Source organism: Mizuhopecten yessoensis, unplaced genomic scaffold (assembly GCF_002113885.1).
Source record: "Mizuhopecten yessoensis strain PY_sf001 unplaced genomic scaffold, ASM211388v2 scaffold8071, whole genome shotgun sequence".
Lineage (NCBI taxonomy): Eukaryota > Metazoa > Mollusca > Bivalvia > Pectinida > Pectinidae > Mizuhopecten > Mizuhopecten yessoensis.
Window position 1 is genome coordinate 2,188,048 of NW_018407364.1, and position 25,229 is coordinate 2,213,276.

Genomic DNA, 25,229 nt, shown 5'->3' on the forward strand with positions numbered 1-25,229 from the left:
AACACATTAAACTTTTGAAAAATGTTAAATATATATTAATGTACAATGTTATTTTCATGAAGAGCTGTAAAGCAGCGAAAGGACTTAAGAATATGTATTCTTGTATTTTAAGGTCACCTAAGCTTTAGCTCAAGTGACCTATTGCTATCCGCCATTGTCCGTCGTGCGTCGTCCGTCGTCCGTCGTGCGTCGTCCGTCGTCCGTTAACATTTTACATTTTCAACTTAAGCTGAAATACTGTCAAAGGGATTTCTTTGATACTTCATGGGAATGTTACTGAGAACTCCCTGACCAAGTGTTGTTATTTCTCGGCTCGATCAGAAATCCAATATGGCCGCCATGGCCGCCATTTTGAATAACTATTTCAAACTTAAAGTCAAGTTCTACTGGGCCTGTTTAATTGAAACTTGGTATGAATGATCAACTCATGGTCCTGACAAAGTGTTGTTATCTTTTGGATCGATCAGAAATCCAATTTGGCAGCCAAAGCCAGTCATTTTGAAAAACTATTTCAAACTTGAAGTCAAGTTCTACTGGGCCTATTTAACTGAAACTTGGTGGGAATGTTCGACTCATGGTCCTGACAAAGTGTTGTTATTTTTCGGGTCGATCAAAAGATCCAATATGGCCACCACGGTCGCCATTTTGAAAAACGATTTAAAACTTAAAGTCAGGTTCTACTGGGCCGATTTAACCGAAAATATAAATAAGCCCTGGTGAGTTATTATTGCCTATTTAAAATATCATTCAATATTATAATATATAATATAGCTACGGACTTAAATAGCATAATATCATTCCATGATATAGCATATGAGCACGTAGCATATATATACGCCATAACGTTAGATGGTGCACAATGTAAAAATGCTTTCTATAATGTCTATATTGGTGCAAACAAATGACCTAACAATATAAATGGAAGAACACATGTGACATTATTAGCATTAAACTTGAAACAAATTGAACAAATTTAATTGTTATTTTCTGTATGATATGCATGTGCATTAACAGAAAAAAATACCAAACACTAGAACTAGATTGTCAGTTACTACTAGTTTAAAAATTTGATTGGAATCCGTATGACAGGAAAATATATGAAAATGAAACAAGCTAAATATATATATACATGTATAATGTATATATATAATCTTTCTTGTTTCTGTGCGACTTAAAACTTTCCTTACTAGTATCTACACGACACGACGTCTTGTTTGTATATATAGCAAACAAAGTGCGACTAAATTATATCTATTCGGAACACATCGGGACATGACCAACTGGCAACTCTAGCAGACTACACTGTAACAAGTAGAAGACTCTCAAACATCATTAGCATGTAATGTTGACGCTTAAATCAATGAAGAACAGTGTAGACGCTTCGGAAAACCAGTTTAGAGTGCATATCGACCACCTTAACTCGTTCAGGTTTGATAATGAGTTTCTGTGTGATATTTGGAAGTGTGATGCGATTTCGTGAACTGCAAGAACCGCTCGTACCAATCATCCTATCGTCATAATCTTGTCATAGGCCTATAGCTATTTCGTGTTGCGTAATCGTTCATATTTAGCAAGTGATGCAGGCCAACCAATCATGATGGGACGTTAGTATTTTAAAAATGAATTCTTCACACCACCGACTTAGATAACATCTAATTCCGAGATCACACATTGCAAAATATCGGCAAGACTTTTGTTTCATGTTTGCAGAAAGATTATGTTTGTCAAACTAGCACACACCATATGAATCATTAGATGACAACATTCATCCCAGCAATAATTTACATCCTCATTGGTTGGATAAAATTCACTCGGAGGTTGCAGTGATGTGTGATATTTATCTGGCGTTTCTATTTTTAAAAACAGGTTAATATTTTCTCTTTATGACATCACTTCATGCTGTAACGCTAGTTGTGTACATTTGTTGGATTATAAAAGAAACACAAATTTAATATCTAATATAACAATTTAAGACTTTTATATTGACCCGAATAGTTATATTGAACAAGACGAGGAATATGTTGTTAATGTCGCATGAACCTGAGAAAGTGATTATAAATGACGGAAGTCTTCATCAATATCACTTTCTCAGGTATATATAACTTCGCATTCACCTCAACAAAAGTCCATAATTGATAAATAACATCAGCCAGAGGACCTGTTTCTGTGCCAATGTAGCGGAACTGGAGTCAGGACTGGGTTAATTGATCGTCGGCGACCAGATAGCTCAATTGGTAGAGCATCCGTCTAGAGTTTGGAGGGTCCCAGGTTTGAACCCCAGTCTGGCTGTGCATTTGCCTCTCCTGTTACACTACATCGATCTGTTTCTGTGCCCTGACCTTTGTGTGCATTGATCACTGTACATTTGCACACTGAAAGTCGTTTTTGGTGTCACACTCAGTGAAAGTTTACGTTTGAAACAGGAGAAAGAGAAATGCACTGTTAGTCTGGGTTCGAACCCGAGACCATCCAAAGTCTAGACAGATGTACATGTACCATTAATATTCTTCCCTCCTTTAACAAAGTCTTTGACCCCAGAAGACACTCAAGACCCTATACCACCTTCCGTGGGTACATTTCGTTCGGTGCCAAATTTATAACAGCTAGAAGAAAGTGAAATGTACGGCCAGATTTGGTTTTGAACCCGGAACCCTCAGAACTGTAGACGGACGCTCTACCAATTGAGCTATCTGGTTGCCAGTGATTTACAAAGTCCAGTAAAGTTAACATCTGCGAGGACATTGAAGAAAATTAAACAAAAACAAGTACTCGGAAACAAAATTGCATGGCTGTCATGTGGTTTGGTTCATCTAGCTGTTTTACAAACAGCGCCAAAAAGTTCAGTGTGGTGTCCTTTTATGTTTCAATGAATTTCCTTATTCATTCTTAGCACAGTTGCTAATTTTGACCTTGTCTGTCAACATACCTTAAAGCAGTACTTAGTTAACATTTAACAAGCATTGTATATCCCTTTCAAATACAGTGTAAAAGAAACCCTGCAGCTTATAAATGCACTTTAGCAGAGTTTTCCCAATTATTTATTTCTTCATGTCACATATGTATAGAGATGTACATTATTTTTTTGTAGCTTTATTTTATTCAATGTCATCATGTTGTATATCACAGCATTCATCTGGTCATTGCATATTTGTCAACTCTCACTATTTTGGAGGGAGACTCCCGATTTTATACCCTAACATTGTGGATTTTCAACCAGTGAAGTTGCTTAATTATTTCTATTTAGCAATCATCTGATTATTTTATCTTATAATTTTATGTCAACAATTAAAAAAAAGTGTTACTTTTTCCCTAGGGTGTACATACACACCTTTTTTCTATACTTTAAAAATATTTTGACTTTTTCAGGACATGCAACTTGCTGAGAGACTGCCCGTGTCCTGCCGTTATTTCTGTCAATGATTTTACCATGTTTAGGACATGACAAAAAATGGTAAATACGTGTTAGTGCATTATTATTAAATTTGTCAAAAAATCAGCTAGTGTTATTGGTAGAGAAATGATGCATTGATACATGCTTTTATTACATACTTACTAATAAATACAGGTTTTTTGTATATATATTATGCGATACAACACAATTGCTCTAACCCATATCAGCCCTCGCCGTATCACACCCCAAAACCCATATTAGCCGTAACACACCCCAAAACCCATATCAGCCCTCATTGTATCACACCCCAAAACCCATATCAGCCCTTGCCGTATCACACCCCAAAACCCATATCAGCCCTCATCGTATCACACCCCAAAACCCATATCAGCCCTTGCCGTATCACACCCCAAAACCCATATCAGCCGTATCACACCCCAAAATCAGCCCTCATCGTATCACACCCCAAAACCCATATCAGCCCTCTCCGTATCACACCCCAAAACCCATATCAGCCCTCATCGTATCACACCCCAAACCCCATATCAGCCCTCTCCGTATCACATCCCAAAACCCATACCCTCGACTAATATCAGCCCTTGGGCTGATATTGCAGTCTTGGGCTGATACTGGGTGTGATATGGAAAAAGGCATGTATTATTCTCTATTTTAAATTTTGATTATTCATATATATATATATATAAACTTAAAATATTTTATGTTCCTCAATACTTAAGGGGTTACGTATATATACGCTTACTTTAGCTCTCTGCACCCCTGGAATATATATATATATATGTCATAGCTAAATTGAAGCCAAGTGGCTAACTATTTTGTTGGTCTCATATTAAAAAACCCTGACCAATCGCTAGGCTGATACATGTCCTTTAAAGATTACAGAGGAGTGACACCCCACTTCAAAGCAAGTCAGTTTTACCAGTACAGGACTGTCAAATTCTTTTGATGTATATCAAAGGATCAAACTAGTCTTCACTCCGATTTCAATTTTGCCATGACATATTCCAGGGGTTCAGATATCGAAAGTGAGTATAACCCCTGGAGTATCGAGGATGCCACTACACAGATTAGCACACTATTATTATATGTACATCATGAAAAATAAATAATTAAATTTTTCGATACAACATGATTGTGATGTTTGTGTTGTGTTGTAGAGTGAAAGCAGTAACAAGGAGAGACATACTGCCAGTTACGTCCCTGTGGCACTAGAGCCTGCTGGCAGTCCGGATGTTGGTCCAAAATGTCGGATTGGATCTGTTGTCAGATCTGCTTCTACAACAATATACAGTCCAAGCAACAGTAATGAGGTGACTATATGTTCACGCATCTATGTCGTTGTTAAATTAAGACAGAATGGGTCAAGATTTGTGTTCAGCTTTGAATCATATGGTCAGGTTGAGGATGGGGCACATGCATCGATCTACAGGCAATTTGGTCCCTGAGTATAATCAGACATTGGATGAATCTTTATTCATTCAGATGAAAACTAGCTCACCTGATCATGATCAGTCAACCCCAGACTTAGTTTAGGGGGTCTTCACCTATAATAAATAAATTAAGTAATAATACATTATAACATGCACCTTTAAGCAAAGGTTTTTGCAGATCAGGAAAAGCTTTACCTTGGCATACATGTAGGTATAGGTTTCTAAGATTTCCAATGACAACCCCATTTCTGAGGTGAAAAAAAATCTGCCCCATTTTTTGGTAAAATCTTGTTTTTGCATATTTTTGTTATACTTTTGAAGCTATAAAACTATATATATAATATTGATTGACAGCTTTGTAAAATATCTTGCCTTATGCATCAGGAGCACAAATTTATGTTTTCTGTATATCTTACATATGAACTGCAGTCCAGAGGAGGCAAGTGTTCAATACAAACAATTCCAATTACTTTATGATAATTTAGAATGTGAACGAAGTTGTTCATGATAGTTAAAACAAGAAAAAATGTATGTATATGACTGCAGAGATTTTTTTTTAACACTACATACTAGTGCAATACATTTCATTGTTCCAGTCCTCAATAGTCGATGGGGACCCGTCAGAAACAGGGTATTTCTTCGATGAAGATGCAGATTTGAACCAGCGGACAGTTACTTCCTTTGGAGGGCTTTCCATTGACACCCAGGACAGTGCACGCTATAATGATGCTCCTTTTGACTGTGGTAATATCCAATTCTCGGATGTGAATAGCCAGAAACAAGAAAGAGAAGTACGTATTTCAATGCTTTAAAATGCTTTTCTCTTCTGATTGCCCTGTTATAGAAACAGTATGGCTCTGTCCAAAAACAGCAAGGGACTTTCTGTTTGGAATGGGCAGCTCTTAATTTCATTCTTCTGTTTGTTTTTATTGGAATAATGAAAGGAGTAAAAACATTACTCGAGCTAGTTCAGTATGTAATGTTGAGTCTGTTATTTTTTATTAGAATAATGGAAGAAAAACCCCATTACTCGAGCTAGTTCAGCATGTTATGTTGAGTTATGTATGTGGAGTCTGTTAAGTTATTCACTGATCTTACCATTTACTTGGGGATATTTTAAATTATTAATTATGCAAAATATATGTTGCTGTATCTAATTTTTCTGAAAGTTTTGTAAAAATGTGGATGTGCATGAATATGTTAGCCATTAACTAAACTATTGCTTCATTGGAAAATTTCTTTAGGACAACAATGTAAATGCTACTTGGCCCACAAATGTGCGGAGCTAGCTTGTAAATGGTCCTGGTAATTTGCTTCTGCTGGTGTTTCACTATATATATGTTTGTAAAATTATGATATTTGTAACTGCTAGTGTCTGAAGTATGTATGTAAGTACGACTGTATGACGTTTGTAGATGATGTTATTCACTTGCAGCCCAAGCGCCACTATGTGTGTATCCCCAGTGACACTGTGAGCTGGGATGTTGCACATTTCCTGGGCTCCTACTGGAAGATGAGAAGCCCTAAGATTGTGCTGTCTGTAATATCAGGAGTGAAACATTTCAAACCATGGAAAAACCTCCGATTTAAGAAACAATTTCAGAAAGGCATTATCAAGGTATCAAGATCATTTGCCTCTGGATAATTGTCAAGTCTTTCCTAATTAATGACAATTTGCTACGTGAACGTTATTCCATTTTTTTTTTAAGAACTCACTCAATTAATTTGACTATTTAAAACAGTATTGATATCTTTTTACAAGCTAAATGCATCAAATCAATCTGAATTTCTGACTCTCACATTGTATTAAAAACATATGTGTATTCAGTTTATATTTAACTAATATAAATATCAAATTGATTTGTGTTCAATATGATATTGGTCAATCTAGATTTATTTTTCGCTAATACATGTAATTAGCTTCTACATTTTCTAGTAAATAACAGTCAAGACAAGAAAATGTATTGTTTGTTTTGTGAAAGTATCTAATGATAAGGAGCCACTATGATTTTACATGTCAAGGATTTCCGTTCATTCTGATGAAACTTTTTAGGCAGCCAACACAACTGAAATGTGGATTGTTACGAGTGGACTAGATGGAGGCGTGTCCAAGATGATTGGAGACGCTATACGGGAGGAGAAAGCTCGGCGAATTAGCAATCGTACACAGCAAAGCATGATTCGCCCCGATGCCGTTCAAAAATTCCAGAAACTCACACTGATTGGGATCCTACCAAAGGACGGCCTGAAGTATGGTGACAAGCTAGATGGATCTGTAAGTTGGTGTTGAGTTTTAATAGTGATTTCAAAAGTGAACTTGTCAGATTAACTCAATCATCCCTGAAGACACATTTGAACTCTTCCAATTCAAAGGTTGGAATAGTTTATTATAAAATTTCAGGGGTGGATGAGTTAATCTATGTACAAAATGATAGTGAAAATAACTATTTGTGGATTACTTACACATATGGTTCATATGGGTCCTTAAAAGATCTGGAATTGAGGTTGGTACTTTTCACTGGAAAATAGGAGTATCCAGTCCTGGAAAATTGCTAAAATTTGCTAAATGGTAATGGAATGTATATATATACTGGAGACATTTATCATGACTTCTTTTATTAGTAGTACTGTTTTATATTTTCTGTGGTGATTATATATCAAATAAATGACATAATAATTATGATATATCATAAAAATTGAATTGATGATTTTTAAAATGTGTAATAATTTGCTTTAGTGTTTTGCTAGTATTTAATGGCAATATGTTTGGTAAAAACAGAAAACATCTACCCATTATCCACAAGAAACAATGTGTTTGACAGTCAAACAACATGCTGATGTGGTTGCCTGGTGTAATGTTAACAAATAAATGTTTTTGACAGGAAGGGGTGGGGCTGAAGAACGAGGGTCACCAACCTGACAGTGACAAGTACGAGCTTAACCCTGACCACACCCACTTTATGATAGTAGAGGAGGAAGACCTGGACCGCATGCTCTTCACGAACATCAGATGTACATTGGAAAAGGCGTTTGAGTATCAATTAGGACGACCACGCCGACTTAGAAGGGTTTTCAGCTGGGGTAAGATTATCCAACGATATCGAGTATAAGGAGGGTATTAGTGAGGGAAAAGTTATTTTAGCTATGCCAACTGTTTCCGATTTATACTGAACAACATATAAAATTCACTAAAATTGATTTTATACCGGTAAACCAAGAAAAGCAAATTATGTGATCAAGAAATACAGAATGTACTTTTCATTGTACTTTCAAAAGACACTTTTGTTTTGGAGGTTATTATGGCTCATCAAACAGTGTAATGTTATGGAAATGATATCACCATCAATAAACAAGGATATTTTTTTCGGAGTTAATGCTAGTCTCCATAAAAAAAATGTGCATATGAAACTTTCTTTTCTCTGAATTCTTTCTTAATATAAATTGTTCCTCTTTGTAATTGAATTCCAAAGAATTTTATTTGAACTAATGTGAAAAACAACAGAAGTTTTCTTTATCAAACATTGAAAAAATGTTAGCTTTGATTTCACCATAATGCCTCATTTGTATTTGACAGAATCTAATAAAGGAAAGAAGTGCCAAGGGAACAAAACTGTTGTGATAAGAGAGTATTCAGTATATATATATATACAGTATATATACAGTATATATACAGTATATATATAGTATATATACAGTATAAATATATATATACGAGTCTACAAAAGACAAGTTTGACTGTATAGATTGACCAGATATAGGAGAGATTAACTATTAACATTAGTGTAACAGGGACAATGATTATACGTTATAACCTAAATGTTGTGTCACTTTTTGTCCACCGTGATTGTACTGTATCGTCTTGTACCGTCTGTAGTGTTCTGTAAAGTTGAAAAGTTATAGATTTGTTTCTATGTTCTCATTGGTTGTTGTCCAATTTGGCGTTTTTTGATTGGTTAGATTTAAGTGGTCAGTTTGGTGCCAGTACTATTGTCTGTGGTCAGTTGTGATTTGTGACAATGACAGATCAACACGTTTGGACGAAGTCTAAGAAGTAAATATGAGACAGTACGCTGTACGTCTGGCCTTTGGCTAGGAAGTGTAAGGGGAGTTTACGTTCCCTTATGGCTTTGTGCCACACACAGAGTGATGGTACGTCTGTACTACATATCTTAAATCAGTCAGTCATCTGTACTTGTCCTGTGTTCGTCTGTTGCAGATAATAAACTTGTAAATTGAACTCCGGTTTGAATGTCTATTGCATTACAATGCCCCCTATTACATTAGTAAACCAAGCTTTCCAGACTTAAAACCAGATTTCATGTCCAGAATGTGCTATCTGTAAATCATTAATTTATTCATTTATTTATTTTTATTTAACTGTAGGTTCTGACGAGAGCAATACGAGCGGTTTTAATGACATGCACCAACCAAATGACAAAACAATACCAGTGATTGGTCTGCTGGTTCAGGGCTCCCCTAAGAATGTGGAACACATACTGTTCTACCTCAGCAACAAGATGCCGGTGGTTGTACTCAAGGGGAGTGGAGGGTTCGCTGACCTCTTAGCATTCGCCTATCAGGAAACTCAAGAAAGGTTGCTATCTACATTAAGAACTATTTGTGTCTCAACCTTTTGAATAAATTCATTATGCAAAAAATATTTTTCAAGTTCTCAAGTTTTCTATTGGCCGAAGTAATGACAATGTCATTTTACCATAAAAGTTTTCAGTGTGTTATAAATATGTTTTTTATATATATTTTTTTTTTTGTAGGACTGATCCAGACTTTTTGGAAACGTTTCTGAAACCAGAACTAATCAAAATGATAAGTAAAACATACCCCAGCGACTTTAAGGACAATGACCTAGCTAGAAATGAGTTCAGAGACAAAATATTGAACTGTGTAGATTTAGCACAGGAGGTTAGTACAGCACGAAAATACACACGTAAATGTGTTCAAAACTTATAATTCTGTTTGTCATTACCTAAATTATCATCTATACTGTATACATATCTGTATTTATGTTTCAATGAAAGATTACTGATTTGGTTAAGATACTCTTTGTCAAACCCTTCACAGACTTGCCTCCCGTACTGGGCTTGAGTAATTTCTCTGTTGATCCCAAGTGTGCAATGTATATGCTCCCATCCATCACAGAGTTGTCTCCCATTTTACCTATAGGTCAATTCACTGTCAGCCTCAAGATTAATATGTAAATTATTTTATCACATAATGTACTGTGTTATGCAGTGAATATATACCCATGTCATATTTTTTTGCGTATTAACCCATATAATATGTCACCTATCAGGCCTGTGATTGGTTGTAAGCTTCAATTGTGATGTCACGTCTAGGACAAGTACATAAGGTCACAAACTTGCACACTGAAGTCAAATTGGCGGCTTTTTACGCTTCAAGCTTGAAAATTGTCGTTTTACAGGAATAAATGCCACAAATCCTGATTACGTGATAAAAAGGATCTTACACTCGTTTTCCTTTCATATGAAATTTATGAAACTTGTCACAAATTTTCATTTTTAGCTCGCCAGAGGCTTGCTAAATTGAAAAATTCTTAGACTCGTTTCATAAATCTCATATGAAATGGAAACTCATGTTAGATCCTATATATATAAGCAATGAAATCACCAAAACATCTGTTTCAAGGAGTTGGAGAAAACTAATCATTCCTTATCTTGAGAGTATGACAAGAAATCTCGGCTCTCAAAGTAGGATCCTTGGAGGTAATATAAACCCTTTTTCTAAACATTTTCTTCAGGTTGGTAAGAATGGATTATGAAAAGTTCTTTTTACACGACCAATAAGTGTTTCTATGTGATGTTTCGATGACTAGTAGTATGGTATATACACTGTCGCCTTCATCAGACAAATGACCAGTGAAGTGTATGCACACAAAGGTGTAAAATGTGTACGAGTTGTCCACAAAATCGATGTCGATTTCAGCTATGCTGTAAGCGTATGTATATTAGTTGTTATATATGTACCGAAATGACTTGATTCAGCTATGCTTTGTTTAAAGCGTTTCACTGGTCATTTGTCTGATGAAGGTGACAGTGTACATATCGTACTAGTCATCGAAATGTCACATAGAAAATTTTATTGGTTGTGTAAAAAGAACTTTCTCTCTTGGTTGGATTTCTTTGCCTTACACTCAAGATGGATAACATTCCATTTACTCACAGTTGAAGTTAATTTTTGTCATTGTTCTTCTTTACCACTATATTTCACTTAATGTGATTACCAACAGGACGACCAGACATTTATGACGGTGGTGAACATGCAAGGCTGGGATGCTAATTTAAAAGACTTGGACAAGTATTTACTTAAGGCTTTATTCAAATGTAAGTTGATAAAAAATGATCGTTAACTATAAGATTTTTTTGATTTTTTTGGTAAAAGTATACACACATCATTATCAAATCTTATGGTAAAAGTAAGTATAATGAAAAAAAAAAACAGTGTCCAAGAATCGAATGACCCTAATTATACACATACATATCACTATCAGCAACATTCTTGCATATATGCAAATATATTTAATGTATACCTATACTGTAGTATAAATTGCTGATTTCAACAGGCATAAAGGTCTATATATATTATTGTTTTCTAAAGTTGATAAATTTCATTTGTTTCTTAATATTTTCTCTTTTGCCATGATTTACCTATTGTATGCATAATCATTACAAATATCAGACAGAAATTCAGTAATGAACTTTGGTGTATCTAATCTTTCATCTCAAGACAGTAAAACTTCAACGACAGGCGTCGTATTTAAGTCCCATTCAGGCTTTGTCACGGGTTCTTTTGGGGTCACTAATAAAAGATTTATGTTAAACTTTCTTACCTAATTAGCTTAAAATTCATCAAATCACTGCATACAATGTATCTGAATATATAGGAGGTAAGTGGAAAACTATACAACTAGAATTGTAATGATATAGTCCAACTGTAATGTTAGAGAGATGGAATGGCTCATATGACTTCCACAATGACACATCCAGGGTCTGATCTTGGGGGATCTACAAATGAGGAAAATTAAAAAAAAAATACACAAAGTTTTCTTAGTGGAAATTGACAGTCGGGGGATGTTTCCTGAAGTCCCTGATTCCACATCCTTTAATTAATATCTTTCAACATTGTCCTGTTTGAGTTTTGAGATGAACTTCTTTTAATGACAGCAGAGAAACAAGTTGCAAGTAAGTGGAAGGAACAGTTGTACAAGGATCTGCAGTTAATTCTCGACTGGAACCGTCCTGACCTGGTACAGTCTCAGATATTCCAGCGTGATGACTTCGCCAAAATTAAGGTGAGTCTGTTGTACGGCTGATGCTGTTGAATCCCACCAATATTGGAATGAACATATTTCTCTGTAGGTATATATGACAGATGTTATTCATAAAATGTCACATCAAAATATATTTTTCAGTTGAACAAAGAGCTGTTAGAAAAGGCCTTGCTGAAAACAGATAGAGAGGAGTTTGTTGACCTGTTTCTTGATCACGGGATTCAGATTCACAAGTTTTTGAACCACAAAAAATTCAAGCTTCTCTTTGAAAGAGCTCAGGAGCGGGAGTTTTTCACAACAATATGCTTAGAAGGAGCTCTGAATTTTAGCAGTGTGGTAAGTATTAACACAGTGTTGTAATTCTTATGGGGTTTTAGTTGAGTTATTGATACTTCATGGTCTCCTCAATGAGCAGATCTGGCAGAGTGATTAATATTCTTACCTTCTACTTAGACAACCAGGGTTCAATCCCCAAAGTCGTGGTAACCAGGGTTCAATCCCCAAAGTCGTGGTATTAAAGAAATTTAGAGAAAGTGATCTACTCCTGCCCACACAACTCCTATAACCCAGGTGGGAGTGGGAATAAAAATAATTCTTTGGTGGATGATAGGGTGTGTATGCTGTAATGTTTCAGTGGGTTTAATTTGATCTTTGAAGAGAAAGCATCGGAAGCATAGTCCCTCCTCTCAAACATGCCTCCAGCACACACACAGGGGCACACACATGTAGAGGCATTCAGCAAGGTGGCATAGGACCAATAATCAGCATCTGATATTAAAGGCAGTTACTGTGAAATCTGCAAACTGTATTTATTGTATAAATAATATTGTAAAACACAGAATGACTTATTCCAGCCAGGTAGTGCACTATATATATGTAATGTGATAATATGTCTATATTACCTCATTTGTTATATCATTGATAAAAACATGCCTACATTAATTCATCACCGTTAATTACCAGGTATAACAATAAATGTCTAGATGTTTTACTTCTGTAGAAATGATGTGCCAACATGATTTCTTTTCCAGGAGGCAGACCAACCCTTGCAGAAAGAATTTCTTTCCAATGATCTAAATCGTCTTATATACAAATTGAGTCGCATCAAGGATTTTGTTCAACCATATGAGCTTTCCATGAATTCTGCTGGACTGTACGTCTCGAATCCTGCTGTCGCTGAGAGTAAGGTAAATCAGTGTAATACAGCCTAATATATTCATTTATAAATGTAAATCACATGATCATTCTTAAAGATGCGCTGTTTCATTAAAAACTTATGAGACATTGAGAAGGCATGTACAAAATATTTTGGTTCAGAACACTTTGTGTGACTTTTGTTTTGAATGAAACCAGGTGTAAATATATATACATTTAAGTCAGTTTTTCTAACATTTAAAAGAAATAAAAATAAAATTGTATGGCCTGCAGGACCTTGAAGATTCATCACACTATTTTTTCATAAGTACATCATTCTATTATAGCCCAAAAGTAGTTAAGAAATGCACTTGTAGTTGAATAAAACTGTTTTAATAGATATAATCTAGGACTGTAGGGAAGATATATGTATTGAGAGCAGAATTCTTGGATTTCAATGATAATGTAATCCAAGCGTTTTGTAATTGGCTACCAACAAAAGAGAGACCTTTTTAGCTGTACTCTTCTCTGTCCCAGACTTCTGAACAAAATAAAGGAACTCTTTTTAAACTTAGGTCAAAACATTCCCATTTAGCTATTATGAATAAATTGATAAACCGGAGTGTACTCTTTCACAGTTTATTTAGAGTACACTCCGGTTTTTTGTGTTATATCTCCCCATAACATGAAAAATATATTCAAGTTAATCCTTAAATAAAATAATTACTCTGTATAGCATTCTCTACAGCTTTGATTTCACACAGTGCTATCTCCATGGTTACCTATGTGGGAAAATGCTAACTTTTGCATTTATGAAAATTCAAGGTAGTTTTGAAATTCTTAGGTTTGTTCCTTTAATAGAAATATTTGCTTTCTAGAACTCACAGGTTACTGTTAGAATAAGCTTGCCGTGGAAAATGTCTCTATGAAGTACGGGTGATATAAATCTCAATTCATGCCCCTGTTGTTGATTGCTTAATGTTTTGCTGCAGGCACTGAACTGCCTGATCGTCTGGGCAGTACTGATGAATCGCCACAAGCTGGCCAAGGTTCTGTGGCAGAGATGTGAGGAACCCATAGCCATGGCTCTCATTTGTAGCAACATGTACAGGGAGCTTGCGAAAAACTGCATAGAGCTGTATCTCCGCACAGAGATGGAAAACAATGCTAAGTGAGTTGAAGCTGTTGGAGGTATAACAATTTGCCAGTAAACAATGTATCAGTAAAAATTCTTCAGCCTTACCTGTATATTTCCTTAACATAGAAATACAATCTACAAGCTGTGGACATAAAACTTGTGGAATTATAATTATACGTCCCTTTAATTATATGATTCATGTCCTGCTACCGTTTCCTTTTGCAAGTAAATAAAGTATAAAGATGAAATGAGAACAATTTTAAGAATTCATTTTTTTTTTAAATTAACCTTGAAAAAAAAAGAGAAATTTGTAATACAAAAAAAATATACTCAACCCACTCCAAAAAACAAGAAAAAAACAAAGGAAGAAAAAAACCCATTGTGAAGTTTACAACTCATATTTAATCAAGAACTAGTGAAGTCGTGTTATGTAACCTTTGATGCAATGAATGGATAAATCGGTTTTCACTACACTAGTATTCAGGCCTAATCTAGATGTGTATATGTTACAGTGATTTTGGTAAGATAGCCCTGGGTGTATTGGACATAAGTTTCCGCGACTCCAGTGCTCAGGCCTACAACATCCTGTGTAAACCTCTACCACACTTCAACAACAAGACCACACTAGAGATAGCCCACGATGCAAATTACATGAACTTTATTGCACACCCCTGCTGTCAGAAGTGGCTCACAAAGAAACTGTTTGGTGCCATACATGTCAAAGAAGTTCCCTGGGGCATCTTCAGACTCCCCTATTGGTTCAAGGTAAATAACTTATCAATATATCCTTATAGTCTCCAGTGACACACATTTTCCTTTCTAAATTACAGTAAAACCCCACTTCCTCGAACTTGGTTTATAACTCGAATACCTCTGATTCGTCGAACAGTTTGTTTGGTCCCGACCGAGTTTGTACATATTTTTGTAAAGTAACCCCAGATTAGTCGAACTGTTATTCCCTTTATTACCCGTATTCCTCGACCAAAAATTTGTCTCTGACTCTTCATGGTCATAGTATTAATCCTATCTATTCCTCGAACAGGCGTGACGTGTCAGCCTGACAGATATTTTACCTTTGCATCACACTGGCACTGCCATCAACATGTCTCGAGGCAGAGGCTGCAGTCTGTCTGTCTGTCAACGCAATATTAGATAAGGCTTTTTTTTCTTACAAGTTTCAAGCTATACATTATGTCTCAACAGCGTGATACTCACATGTTTTAACCTAACCTCAATAATGTTTACCTACAATATGTCCTGAAAGCGGGAGATATAAATTCCAGGAATTTGCTTGTTTCTTTTTCTGTTGCCATGGAAAAGGCAAAAATACGAAATTTTAGGTTTCTGAAGCATGATCTCAAAACTATTAGAAATATCAAATTGAAATTTTACTTATACACTTATCGACCTAGCACTCTATTGGAGCCATTTGCATTCAAGATGCATACAGGAAGTTTTGTACACTTATATATATGAAGCTAGTGCTCTAATCAAGGTTTTTTTGATGGGGAAGTCATCAGTGTTTTGTAAAAGATGATCTACATCAAAGTATCAGTAACAGTGGTGGAATGGGGTTAATACCTGTTATTGTAATGTTAACATATAATTATATATATGATTGTGTGTCTTTCTTTAAACAGCAGGGCATGGGGGATAATGTCACGCTTTGTGTTATCTTGTTTCGTTAGCAATCAACATTATGATAACAAGGATTCAACATTTTTCCTCTCGTTACAACATTTTGTAAAATTAAGGTAGCCGATTACAGTATGGTGGACTATGTCAAAACGACAAGTACGTTCCACATGTGGCTTTTGAATTTTATTTACTTTCTTAGTACTGGTGGCTATATGTTTTCATTGTTTTGCTATTTTAAATCTTATTAAATGCTGTCATCTTGATTAAACTTCTTTTTTCTTCTATCATCTACTATCTGCAATATTTGCAGTGCTCGTACTGTCTGTTGTCCCACCTCATAACAAAATGACGATGTCTGTCGAACCTTGGATTCGTCGAATACCATGTATTTCTCGAACTATTGATTTTGACCCTACGAGTTTGAGTTTAGCGGGGTTTTACTGTACATTCATATCAAAAATATATTGTGTGTGTATCACTTTATGTGCTTCCCTAAGTGATGTTAGAATAAATATGAGAAAGCATCTTAATGATGTGAATTTTTCAGAAAGACAGCATTGTTACTTCATTAGTCTATATCCCAAAAAACAAGAGCATTACGAAGTGCCACCAAAACCATAAATCTTACTCAAAATCGATAAGACCATGCAAAATATAAAGGGAAGATTTATGTGGAGACCATTGAATCAGAAGGTGATAAAGACCAGGTGTTCCAGAAGGTTAAGCGTTGTCTGCTCCCAAAAGTTTGTGCTATAGAAATGGGCACGGTCGTTACATACAGAAAAAATATATAAAATATCTATGTACAAAAAAGTGCATGACAATATTAATGTAAATCCTTTTCTTTTTTTTAGATCTTGGCCAGTGTTTTTCTAATATTTCCGATGTTTATTTGGATAAACTTCTCACCTGGTGCTCTCAGAAGAGTAAAGGGTATCACAGTGAATGGTAAGTGTTTCATATTTTTCTGATGTCCATATTATACATGTACAGGGAAAGACAATGTAATTAAGCCATAAATAGAAAAAAAATCATAATGGCATAAGATTTTCTCTGATAAAAAAATCACTTTCTAAGCATACACATTGCACTTTCTTGGCCAACATACCAAGAAATGGGTGCGTGTATGCTCAGAAAATGAATTTTGTTTTGTGAATGCTTACAATCAAATTTTAAAATAATTTTATTATTATCAATTCATAATCAATTTTACTAGAATCACATTACATCCATAAAGTAAATGAATCAGTTGCTTATGATTATGACAGCTTTTCCTTTTATTAAATGTAGGATTCATAATGTTATCTATGAAGATTATGTTAAGGAAGAAAATTCTAAATGTTGACATGAAGAAATGCTTTAATAGATGAGTAAACAAATGTTTTCAAACCACATTAGATTTATTCAGCAGTTACATTTATGATGTTTTTCCTTTCCTTGTTCTAGCATTTTTTTTTTTTTACCAGACTGAATATGATTTTATCAGACATATCCTAAGATCTGGCATGGTTAAATGACACTTATATTTACGTAGCTCCGTACTTAAGCTCCTCTTCAGCAGGACCTTTAAGTAAGGTTACTTTCACAGTGGAATCGTCTTTGTTGCAATAGTACAAATTTGAATTTAATGGGTTTTTTTTCCCATTTACTATACAAAATGCGTATATGATTTCGAAATGCCATAACATATATAATTTCTATATGTTGTAAAATATTTCTCCAATGAATATGATTGTAGACACCATTTTGATGGAAGATGAGGAGGAGGAGGAAGGGGAGACAACTGACAGTAATGATGAAGAGGATGCAGGACTGCCATCATCTAAATCAATGCTGGAGAATGAACTAAGCAATGTAAAGACAGTAATGAAATATCATTACAATGGTGATCGAAAATTTAATATTACCTTATGTCAACTTAGAAACTGTGCCAGTAACCTGAATTCAGATCTATTTGAATCTCACCTAATTGATACCCCTGCCTGCTTATGTAGTTCTCCTGTTGAGGACTGTGATCACTTCTTCTTCCATTGTACTCTGTATACTAATCAAAGACAAATTCTCCTGAACTCCATTTCTGCTTTTAATGACATTATTCCATTAAATACCCAGACTTTTCTTTATGGATGTCAAAGACTTGATATCAATATGAACATAAGTATCTTGGAGATGGTTAAGAGATTCGTTAAAGATACAAGACGCTTTAACTAGATTACACTTACTTGTTTATCTCATGACTTTGCTGTGTGGAATGATACCAGTACATACTTTTACTATGTGCTCTGTCCACCAGCATCATTTTAATTGCCATTTTTTTTGTAAAATCTGGTTTTTGTACAACAATTATCAAAAAATTAATAATGACATGCAAATATCAATATTCATGTACATAATATAAATGTTTTATCATTACTTCGATTCAATATGATGTGTGTAAACTGTTTATAACTGTAAGGAGAGGGCGCTCATAGGCTTTGCCTGTTGCCCAATTCCTTTGTATCTAAGATCTGAACAATAAATATTCTGAAATGAAAAGAAATGAAATGAAATATCAAAATATAGACCTATCTAGACGTTCTGTAATGTTTCATCACACAAAGTAAATGTAATTGTCGAAGTTTTTTTTATGCACCAGTGTACTAAAAACCATACAAAATTATCTTAGCTGATGAGTTGGTCCTTGTTAAACAGGAATAATTCACAAAGGCAATCAGAACATATACAAGAAGGATGATATCAAGAGGTATACCTAAAACTGTCACACAGAAAAGGGAGGCAGGGGTCGACACTAATACTGGTCCGCTAGTCCGGGACTAGTAGATTTCAGCAAGGACTAGAGAATCACCTAACCTAACTGGTCCTTTGGACTTGTGAAATATATGATTATGAAATAAGAATATTCCTAATTTTGACGGGAGTATTATGGTATGGGGTTGTCCGTCTGTCCGTCGGGCCGGCGTAAACTTTTGTTTGTCCGGCAATCTCCTACATTTTTCGACCGATCTCTTTGAAACTTTATAAACATTATAATCATGATATGAAGTTGTGTCTCCCGTAAAAGAATTTTGATTCAAAAAATTTTGCAAAAGTTATTGCCCTTTGTTCATTTCAGTATTTGATTTTTTGTCCAGGGATCTCCTCCTACTTTTTGTGACGGATTTCTTTAAAACTTACTAGGCTAAATAATCATGATATGTTGTTGTGTTTCCTTGAAAAGAACTTTGATTCGACAATTTTTGCAAAAGTTATTGCCTTTTGTTTATTTCAGTTTTTGATTTTTGTCCGTCAATCTCCTCCTACATTTTTCAACGGATCTCTTTGAAACTTGGTATACATTATAAACACGATATGAGTTGTGTCCCTCTTAAAAGAATTTTAATTCAACGATATTTGCAAAAGTTATTGCCCTTTGTTCATTTCAGTAACAATCAACACTATATGGCATTCGACGGGCGTATATTGTTCCGCCCCGCGGTACTCTTGTTAAAATTTAGAAAACTGCTTAAAATAATAACACTTCATGATATTTTTATGGCAGTAGTTATTTTAATTTCCCTACAGTCGATAACTTGTGTATGTTTTGTGCTGTAGATTGCGATGTTTCCTTATCAGGAAATCTTGGGACTAGTTACATTGACGAAGGACTAGTAAATAATCATTTCAACTAGTCCTGTGGACTACCAAGCAAAGACAGTTATAGTGTCTAACCCTTGGGGGAGGTCTAAAAGTACAACTACAATCATCAGCGTCTTACGACATGATAAGTATGGAGTAAGAAATGGTTTCCGTAACCTTGAACTCTACACAATCTCTGCTTCTGGACAAGTATCCAAGTTTGTCCTGTGATATTGGTTTGCTATTTGAACTTTTTTCGTTCCAGATGAGGAAGGCCAAGAGCCTGAAGAGTGTTAAGGTAAGGATAAAGAGTGCAATGAAGTCTAACAAGAAGCGACACTTGGCCCTATGGCGGCGGATCCAGCTTCTTTGGTCAGCACCTATCACCAAATTCTGGCTTACCCAGGTAGGTTGGGTCTTAAACCAGAAACAAAACGTGTCTAACTGTTGTAGAATTTAGTTGAATGTTTCATTGACGAATATTTTACTAATAAAAAGTAAATTGAAATGTTTCCTAGTTGATTTCATCCAACAAATATATTTGTATGATAAATAATATAACATCTAGTAAATCTGTCCGTTTGTCTCAATTGCCTAATTAAGCAATATTCAAAAGTTATTTGTATTTTAGAATACCTGTGTTCAATCAAATTTAACATGCTATGGCAAATATTTTTCTATATATAAACAAGGGTAAAGTCGGTGGTTTGGAAAAAAGTTGAGTTTAGCTCTGGTAGCAAACAAAAAGTCCAAGAAATATGCAGTAGTAGCTATAGCCTGGTACAAAAAATGAAAAGAGGATGTTTAAAAATGGAATTCTACATTAGGGATTAGATTGAATCTGGCTCCTGATATGAATGGAACGTGAGAACTGGGCAGGCCAAAAGGTATTTGACTGATTAATTGATTGATTGATGAGGCTTAAGGTCCCCTTATTCTGGTTAAAACTAAGCTTACAATGTAGGCAGTACCAAAAGATCTTACTTGCCTAGTGTTAATAGGGAGTTCGACCACCCAAGGTCAAACATGTGGTCAGTGTTCATCTGACCACCTAATATAAGGTCGGGAGTCAGTGCTTCCCAAAACACAGCACCCCTCATCATATGAGTTACTTGAGTTACGCCAGTGTCCGGATGTGGCTGAAGCAATAACAGTATTTTATTACTGCTGACCATTCCCTGGGCTGCCTTTAATGTTTATATCGGTGTGAACTGGTCAGATAGGATCAGTCCTGGTGTGGCCTTAGAAGTACTATGTTATGTGTTAATTTCTCCTAATAATCAACCTTTATACTAAATTGAGTTGTTTCGTTGATTATTCATTGAGGGTAACACCTAGTCTATGTAATAACTGGAACAAGGATGTTGAGCACTGTCAACCAATCATAAGTCAGTCTGAGAGAGAAATATTATAATGTAGGTCAGTAATCAAGGAAGTCTGTAATTGTGGGGTCACTGCTTAATATCTAATCAGTATTAAGTTATTTTCACAGTGGGTATTTCTCAAGACTTATTTTATGTGTTTGGAGGTACAAAATACATTTTGTCAAAAAGGTTGTTGCATTTTTCCAGGTTAAGTGAAAAAAAGGGACTTATTTGCTTGGACTAGATGTTAGTGAGTGTCTGTCTCAATTTTATTATCGTTATATGCATTCTAATGCAGTAAAAATCTTTCTGAATCTCTGCGTCTTCAGGCCCTGTATTTTGTGTACCTGGGGTTGTTCTGTTTGGCTGTACTATGGCCCACCTGTGGTAACCTGACGCTTGACCTGATAGTGTGGCTGTGGACGGCAGTCATTCTCACAGAGCTGGTCAGGAGGACGTATGTAAAACATCAGGTAGGAAATCTCTATCTCGCTAGGTACTTTGTACAATAAAACATCATTGTGAAGTTTATTTTTTTGTTTTAATAACTATTGGTGTCAAATTTGTGTCCCATGGCAAGAAATTGTCAAATGAACATCAAACACTTTAATTTCAGCTATCTTTGACTTAAAAACTAAATCCATAGGTCCACTGAGGTTTATCATTGTGCCTTGTTCAAATCACAGGCACATCAAATGTATAAAACAATTGTTTTTTAGTGATAAGGATAGGGCAGATGTCATTTTTACTTCATTCTATAAGGAAATGTTGGGAAATTAGCCTCATTGCTGATCCTACCTCACCGCACTTCAAACACTTGTAAAGGTGGGATACAATCTACCACAAGGCTATACTTTACAGCTTAATACATCTGTGATGTTATTACCACGTCATTTTTAGACAAATATTGAAAACATCTTACCTTAACTCATTCACCCCTGACGTTTCATAATGAACTATTCCAACCTTTGAATTGGAAGTTTTCAAATGTGTCTTTAGGGGTGAATGAGTTAATGGCAGGAGCTTTGGTTCAGATACTTTGATAAGAAGATAACTTGTTTCATAACTTTGATAAGTAGATAACTTGTTTCATAACTTTGATAAGTAGATAACTTGTTTGATATAAATGGAATTAGTCTCACCTATATGGTATTACAATGTATATTTCTTATATATTGAACTTTCACAGTGCAACTGTTAGAAACTTGCATTTCAGAACATACTTAAATAAGTAGTCAGTTAAAAAGATATATCTTATCCTCTTTATGATTTTTATAATTTACAGAAATACAAAACAGTTTCGTTGTTCAGCCAGTGTGCAGAGATTACCTTCATCCTGATCTTCCTCATCTTTTACCTTTTCCTGCGTATCATACCCCACTGGTTGGTGTATGCTAACATCAACGCAGCCAAGACTGTACTGAGTGTGGGACTTATCTACTTCTTCTACCGGCTATTGGGTACCTACATGCCTATCAGCCCCACCCTGGGGCCAATGTTAGTACGGATGACTCGTATGGTAAGTAAGAGTTGGTTAGCAGTACGTCTGCATGTACATTGTATATGGGGCCCATGTTTTGGAATCTAACTCTTCATTCTTAGATGGTTCTTACAAAAAATGCATATCTTATTATATAAGGTTTTCTCTGCCTGATGACAGTGTCGAGATAGGAAGATTTGAATGGTAATGTCGATATGTTGCTGATGTAGATGAGGTTCTAATGAGGGGTTGTACTATAAGCGTTTAAGTTATTTTTTGAAGTTTGCTTGCTTGTGTTTCATGAAGAATTCACAGACTGTTTTGTCTGTGAACCGCCTTTTTGTATTTTACGTATCCTTGTATACAAGCTTTTCTATTGTCTGTATTATTTTTTTTTTTTACAGAAAGACTAATATTGTAATGCTGAATTTCCCGTAACTGGATAATATTTCTTTCACGTGTCTCGAGTAATTAATACCCCGTTTTCACATTTTCTTTTCTGTTTTTCAATCTTTGTTGCACTACGTATAAAAAATTATTGAATTCCCATTTACAATTTATTCCCCCCTTTTATTGTATCTTAAGCTTAATCTTGCACTCAAGGTAAAAGATAAATTTTGAACTCTTAATCTCAATCACATATGTAGAACATTTCCTTTTTAGGTGGTTGTCTATAAGTAGAAACAGAGCTAGATTATCATTACTTACATGACACAAACACTGAGTATGTTTAACTGAAAACTGTCTACAAAAATAGCAGTGTTAATTGTACATGAAAGGGGATTTATTTAAGGTTTTGTTATTAATATCTTTGTCATTGCATATGTGTTGGATTGCACATCCTAGTTTTGTTGTTTTGCAGGTGAAACATGACTTTGTGGCATTTATACGTATGTTTCTGATCTTCCTCATATCTGGTGGGGTGACTATCCAGGCCGTCCTCTACCCTAACTACCCACTCGGCTACGATCTCATCAAGAAGGTCCTCACTCGTCCACTCTTTGCCATGTTTCTCACCAAGATTGATGACCTGGATGGTAAATTATCTTAAATTTAATTTTTTAATTCTGACAAGTAATTTCTTACAGTCATTGAAAACAAATAATTAGAAAAGCGTAATTACTTAATGACAAATTAAAATATTATGTTTTGAGATTCTATTTAAAGCGAATAGTTTGTCTGGGGTAAAGCAGTAGATATCAGTGTACAATGCTCATCTAATAATGTGATAATTCATTTGCTTGTTTTTGATGAGTGATAATGAATCCTAGTGCTAATTAGTTAGTGTACGTATTGTGTTCACATACTGACATGCATGGGACATGATATATGTCTACAGGACTTTTTAATCCATGTAAATTACGTAGATGAGTTGAGGAATGTATAGTAACCAATGTTTTAGATTCTAATAAATGAAATGTGTGACAGTATTTGAGCCTTTCTTTTCATAAAAGTACATTGTGCCTGTCATTGATGGTCTATAATGCCTGCTTGCTTTAGATACATGTGGGGTTGTATTTTGGAGGTTGGTACAGGAACAGCTTGTCTGTCCATCTGTCCGTCTGTCCATCTGTTCATCTGTCAAAAGGCACAACATTTTCCTGACAACTAGTTCCTGATTTTTCATCTGATTTTCTAGAAACGTTTTTGACTTTCACACTGAGTTGTGTATATATAATTTAATCTTTTTTGTAACAAGCATTTTCATTGGCTTACAAATTTGTGTTATCAGCCCATAACGTAAAAAAATGACGTCGCTTTTGATTAGCTGATACAGCGGCGTAATGATTTCTAAGAGAAAAGAGTCCATCAATAAAAGTGGATTTCTTCAGGGATTGTGTATAGTAGATTAAATTATAAGGATTGACTTGAATATATTTTTTATGTTATGGAGCTATAACACAAAAAACCGGAGTGTACTCTCATCATAAACCACTTCACGGTTTATTTTGAGTACACTCCGTTTTTTTGTGTTATATCTCCATAACATGAAAAATACATTCAAGTTAATCCTTAAGTATCCAATATTCCAATACCAATTCTTTTAAACTTGTTGGTGACAATAACTATAGTACTTCATAAATGTATGTTTCTATAGAGCAATACTGTTCCCATGATGTTTAAATATGGTATACACATATATGGATGAGTGGGGATATTTAACTCTTCCAATTCAAAGAGTTGGTATTAAGTTCATTATGAAATTTCAGGGGTGAATGAGTAAAGTCAGATTTTGGCTTACAATTTAATCGAAAAAAAGTAGTTACATTTCATTTGAAAAGTGATCAAATCCTTAGAATGTTGTTCCAATGAATTTTGTAAATTTACAGTAAATGAAATAAAATCTATCTTCTATATTCAGGAACTCCTGCCTGTAATGCCTACAATGATGCTAATATGTCTACACACCATTGTCTAGCAGGTAATTATAAGTCTGGTTACAGCAATGCTAATATGTCTACACACCATTGTCTAGCAGGTAATTATAAGTCTGTTTATAGCAATGCTAGTATGTCTACACACCATTGTCTAACAGGTTATTATAAGTCTGGTTACAGCAACGCTAATATGTCTACACACCATTGTCTAGCAGGTAATTATAAGTCTGTTTATAGCAATGCTAGTATGTCTACACCCCATTGTCTAACAGGTTATTATAAGTCTGGTTACAGCAACGCTAATATGTCTACACTCCATTGTCTAGCAGGTAATTAT

General features: G+C 35.0%; 1 protein-coding gene across 1 annotated transcript in view; it reads left to right on the forward strand.

Annotated features, from left to right (window-relative positions):
- Positions 1–1,626: 1,626 nt before the first annotated feature.
- LOC110454860 (transient receptor potential cation channel subfamily M member 2-like) overlaps positions 1,627–25,229 on the forward strand; it is a 39,779-nt gene continuing 16,176 nt past the window's right edge. The window contains exons 1-22 of the mRNA XM_021504609.1: positions 1,627–1,866; positions 3,367–3,451; positions 4,567–4,719; positions 5,436–5,630; positions 6,275–6,457; positions 6,893–7,114; positions 7,722–7,920; positions 9,223–9,433; positions 9,612–9,759; positions 11,105–11,198; positions 12,039–12,166; positions 12,287–12,481; positions 13,177–13,332; positions 14,272–14,450; positions 14,930–15,182; positions 16,910–17,003; positions 17,794–17,909; positions 19,936–20,076; positions 21,364–21,507; positions 22,320–22,553; positions 23,377–23,551; positions 24,877–24,936. Of these exons, the coding sequence (XP_021360284.1) occupies positions 3,449–3,451; positions 4,567–4,719; positions 5,436–5,630; positions 6,275–6,457; positions 6,893–7,114; positions 7,722–7,920; positions 9,223–9,433; positions 9,612–9,759; positions 11,105–11,198; positions 12,039–12,166; positions 12,287–12,481; positions 13,177–13,332; positions 14,272–14,450; positions 14,930–15,182; positions 16,910–17,003; positions 17,794–17,909; positions 19,936–20,076; positions 21,364–21,507; positions 22,320–22,553; positions 23,377–23,551; positions 24,877–24,936 (3,283 nt within the window). The 5' untranslated portion in view covers positions 1,627–1,866; positions 3,367–3,448. The remainder of the gene's footprint in view (positions 1,867–3,366; positions 3,452–4,566; positions 4,720–5,435; positions 5,631–6,274; positions 6,458–6,892; positions 7,115–7,721; positions 7,921–9,222; positions 9,434–9,611; positions 9,760–11,104; positions 11,199–12,038; positions 12,167–12,286; positions 12,482–13,176; positions 13,333–14,271; positions 14,451–14,929; positions 15,183–16,909; positions 17,004–17,793; positions 17,910–19,935; positions 20,077–21,363; positions 21,508–22,319; positions 22,554–23,376; positions 23,552–24,876; positions 24,937–25,229) is intronic.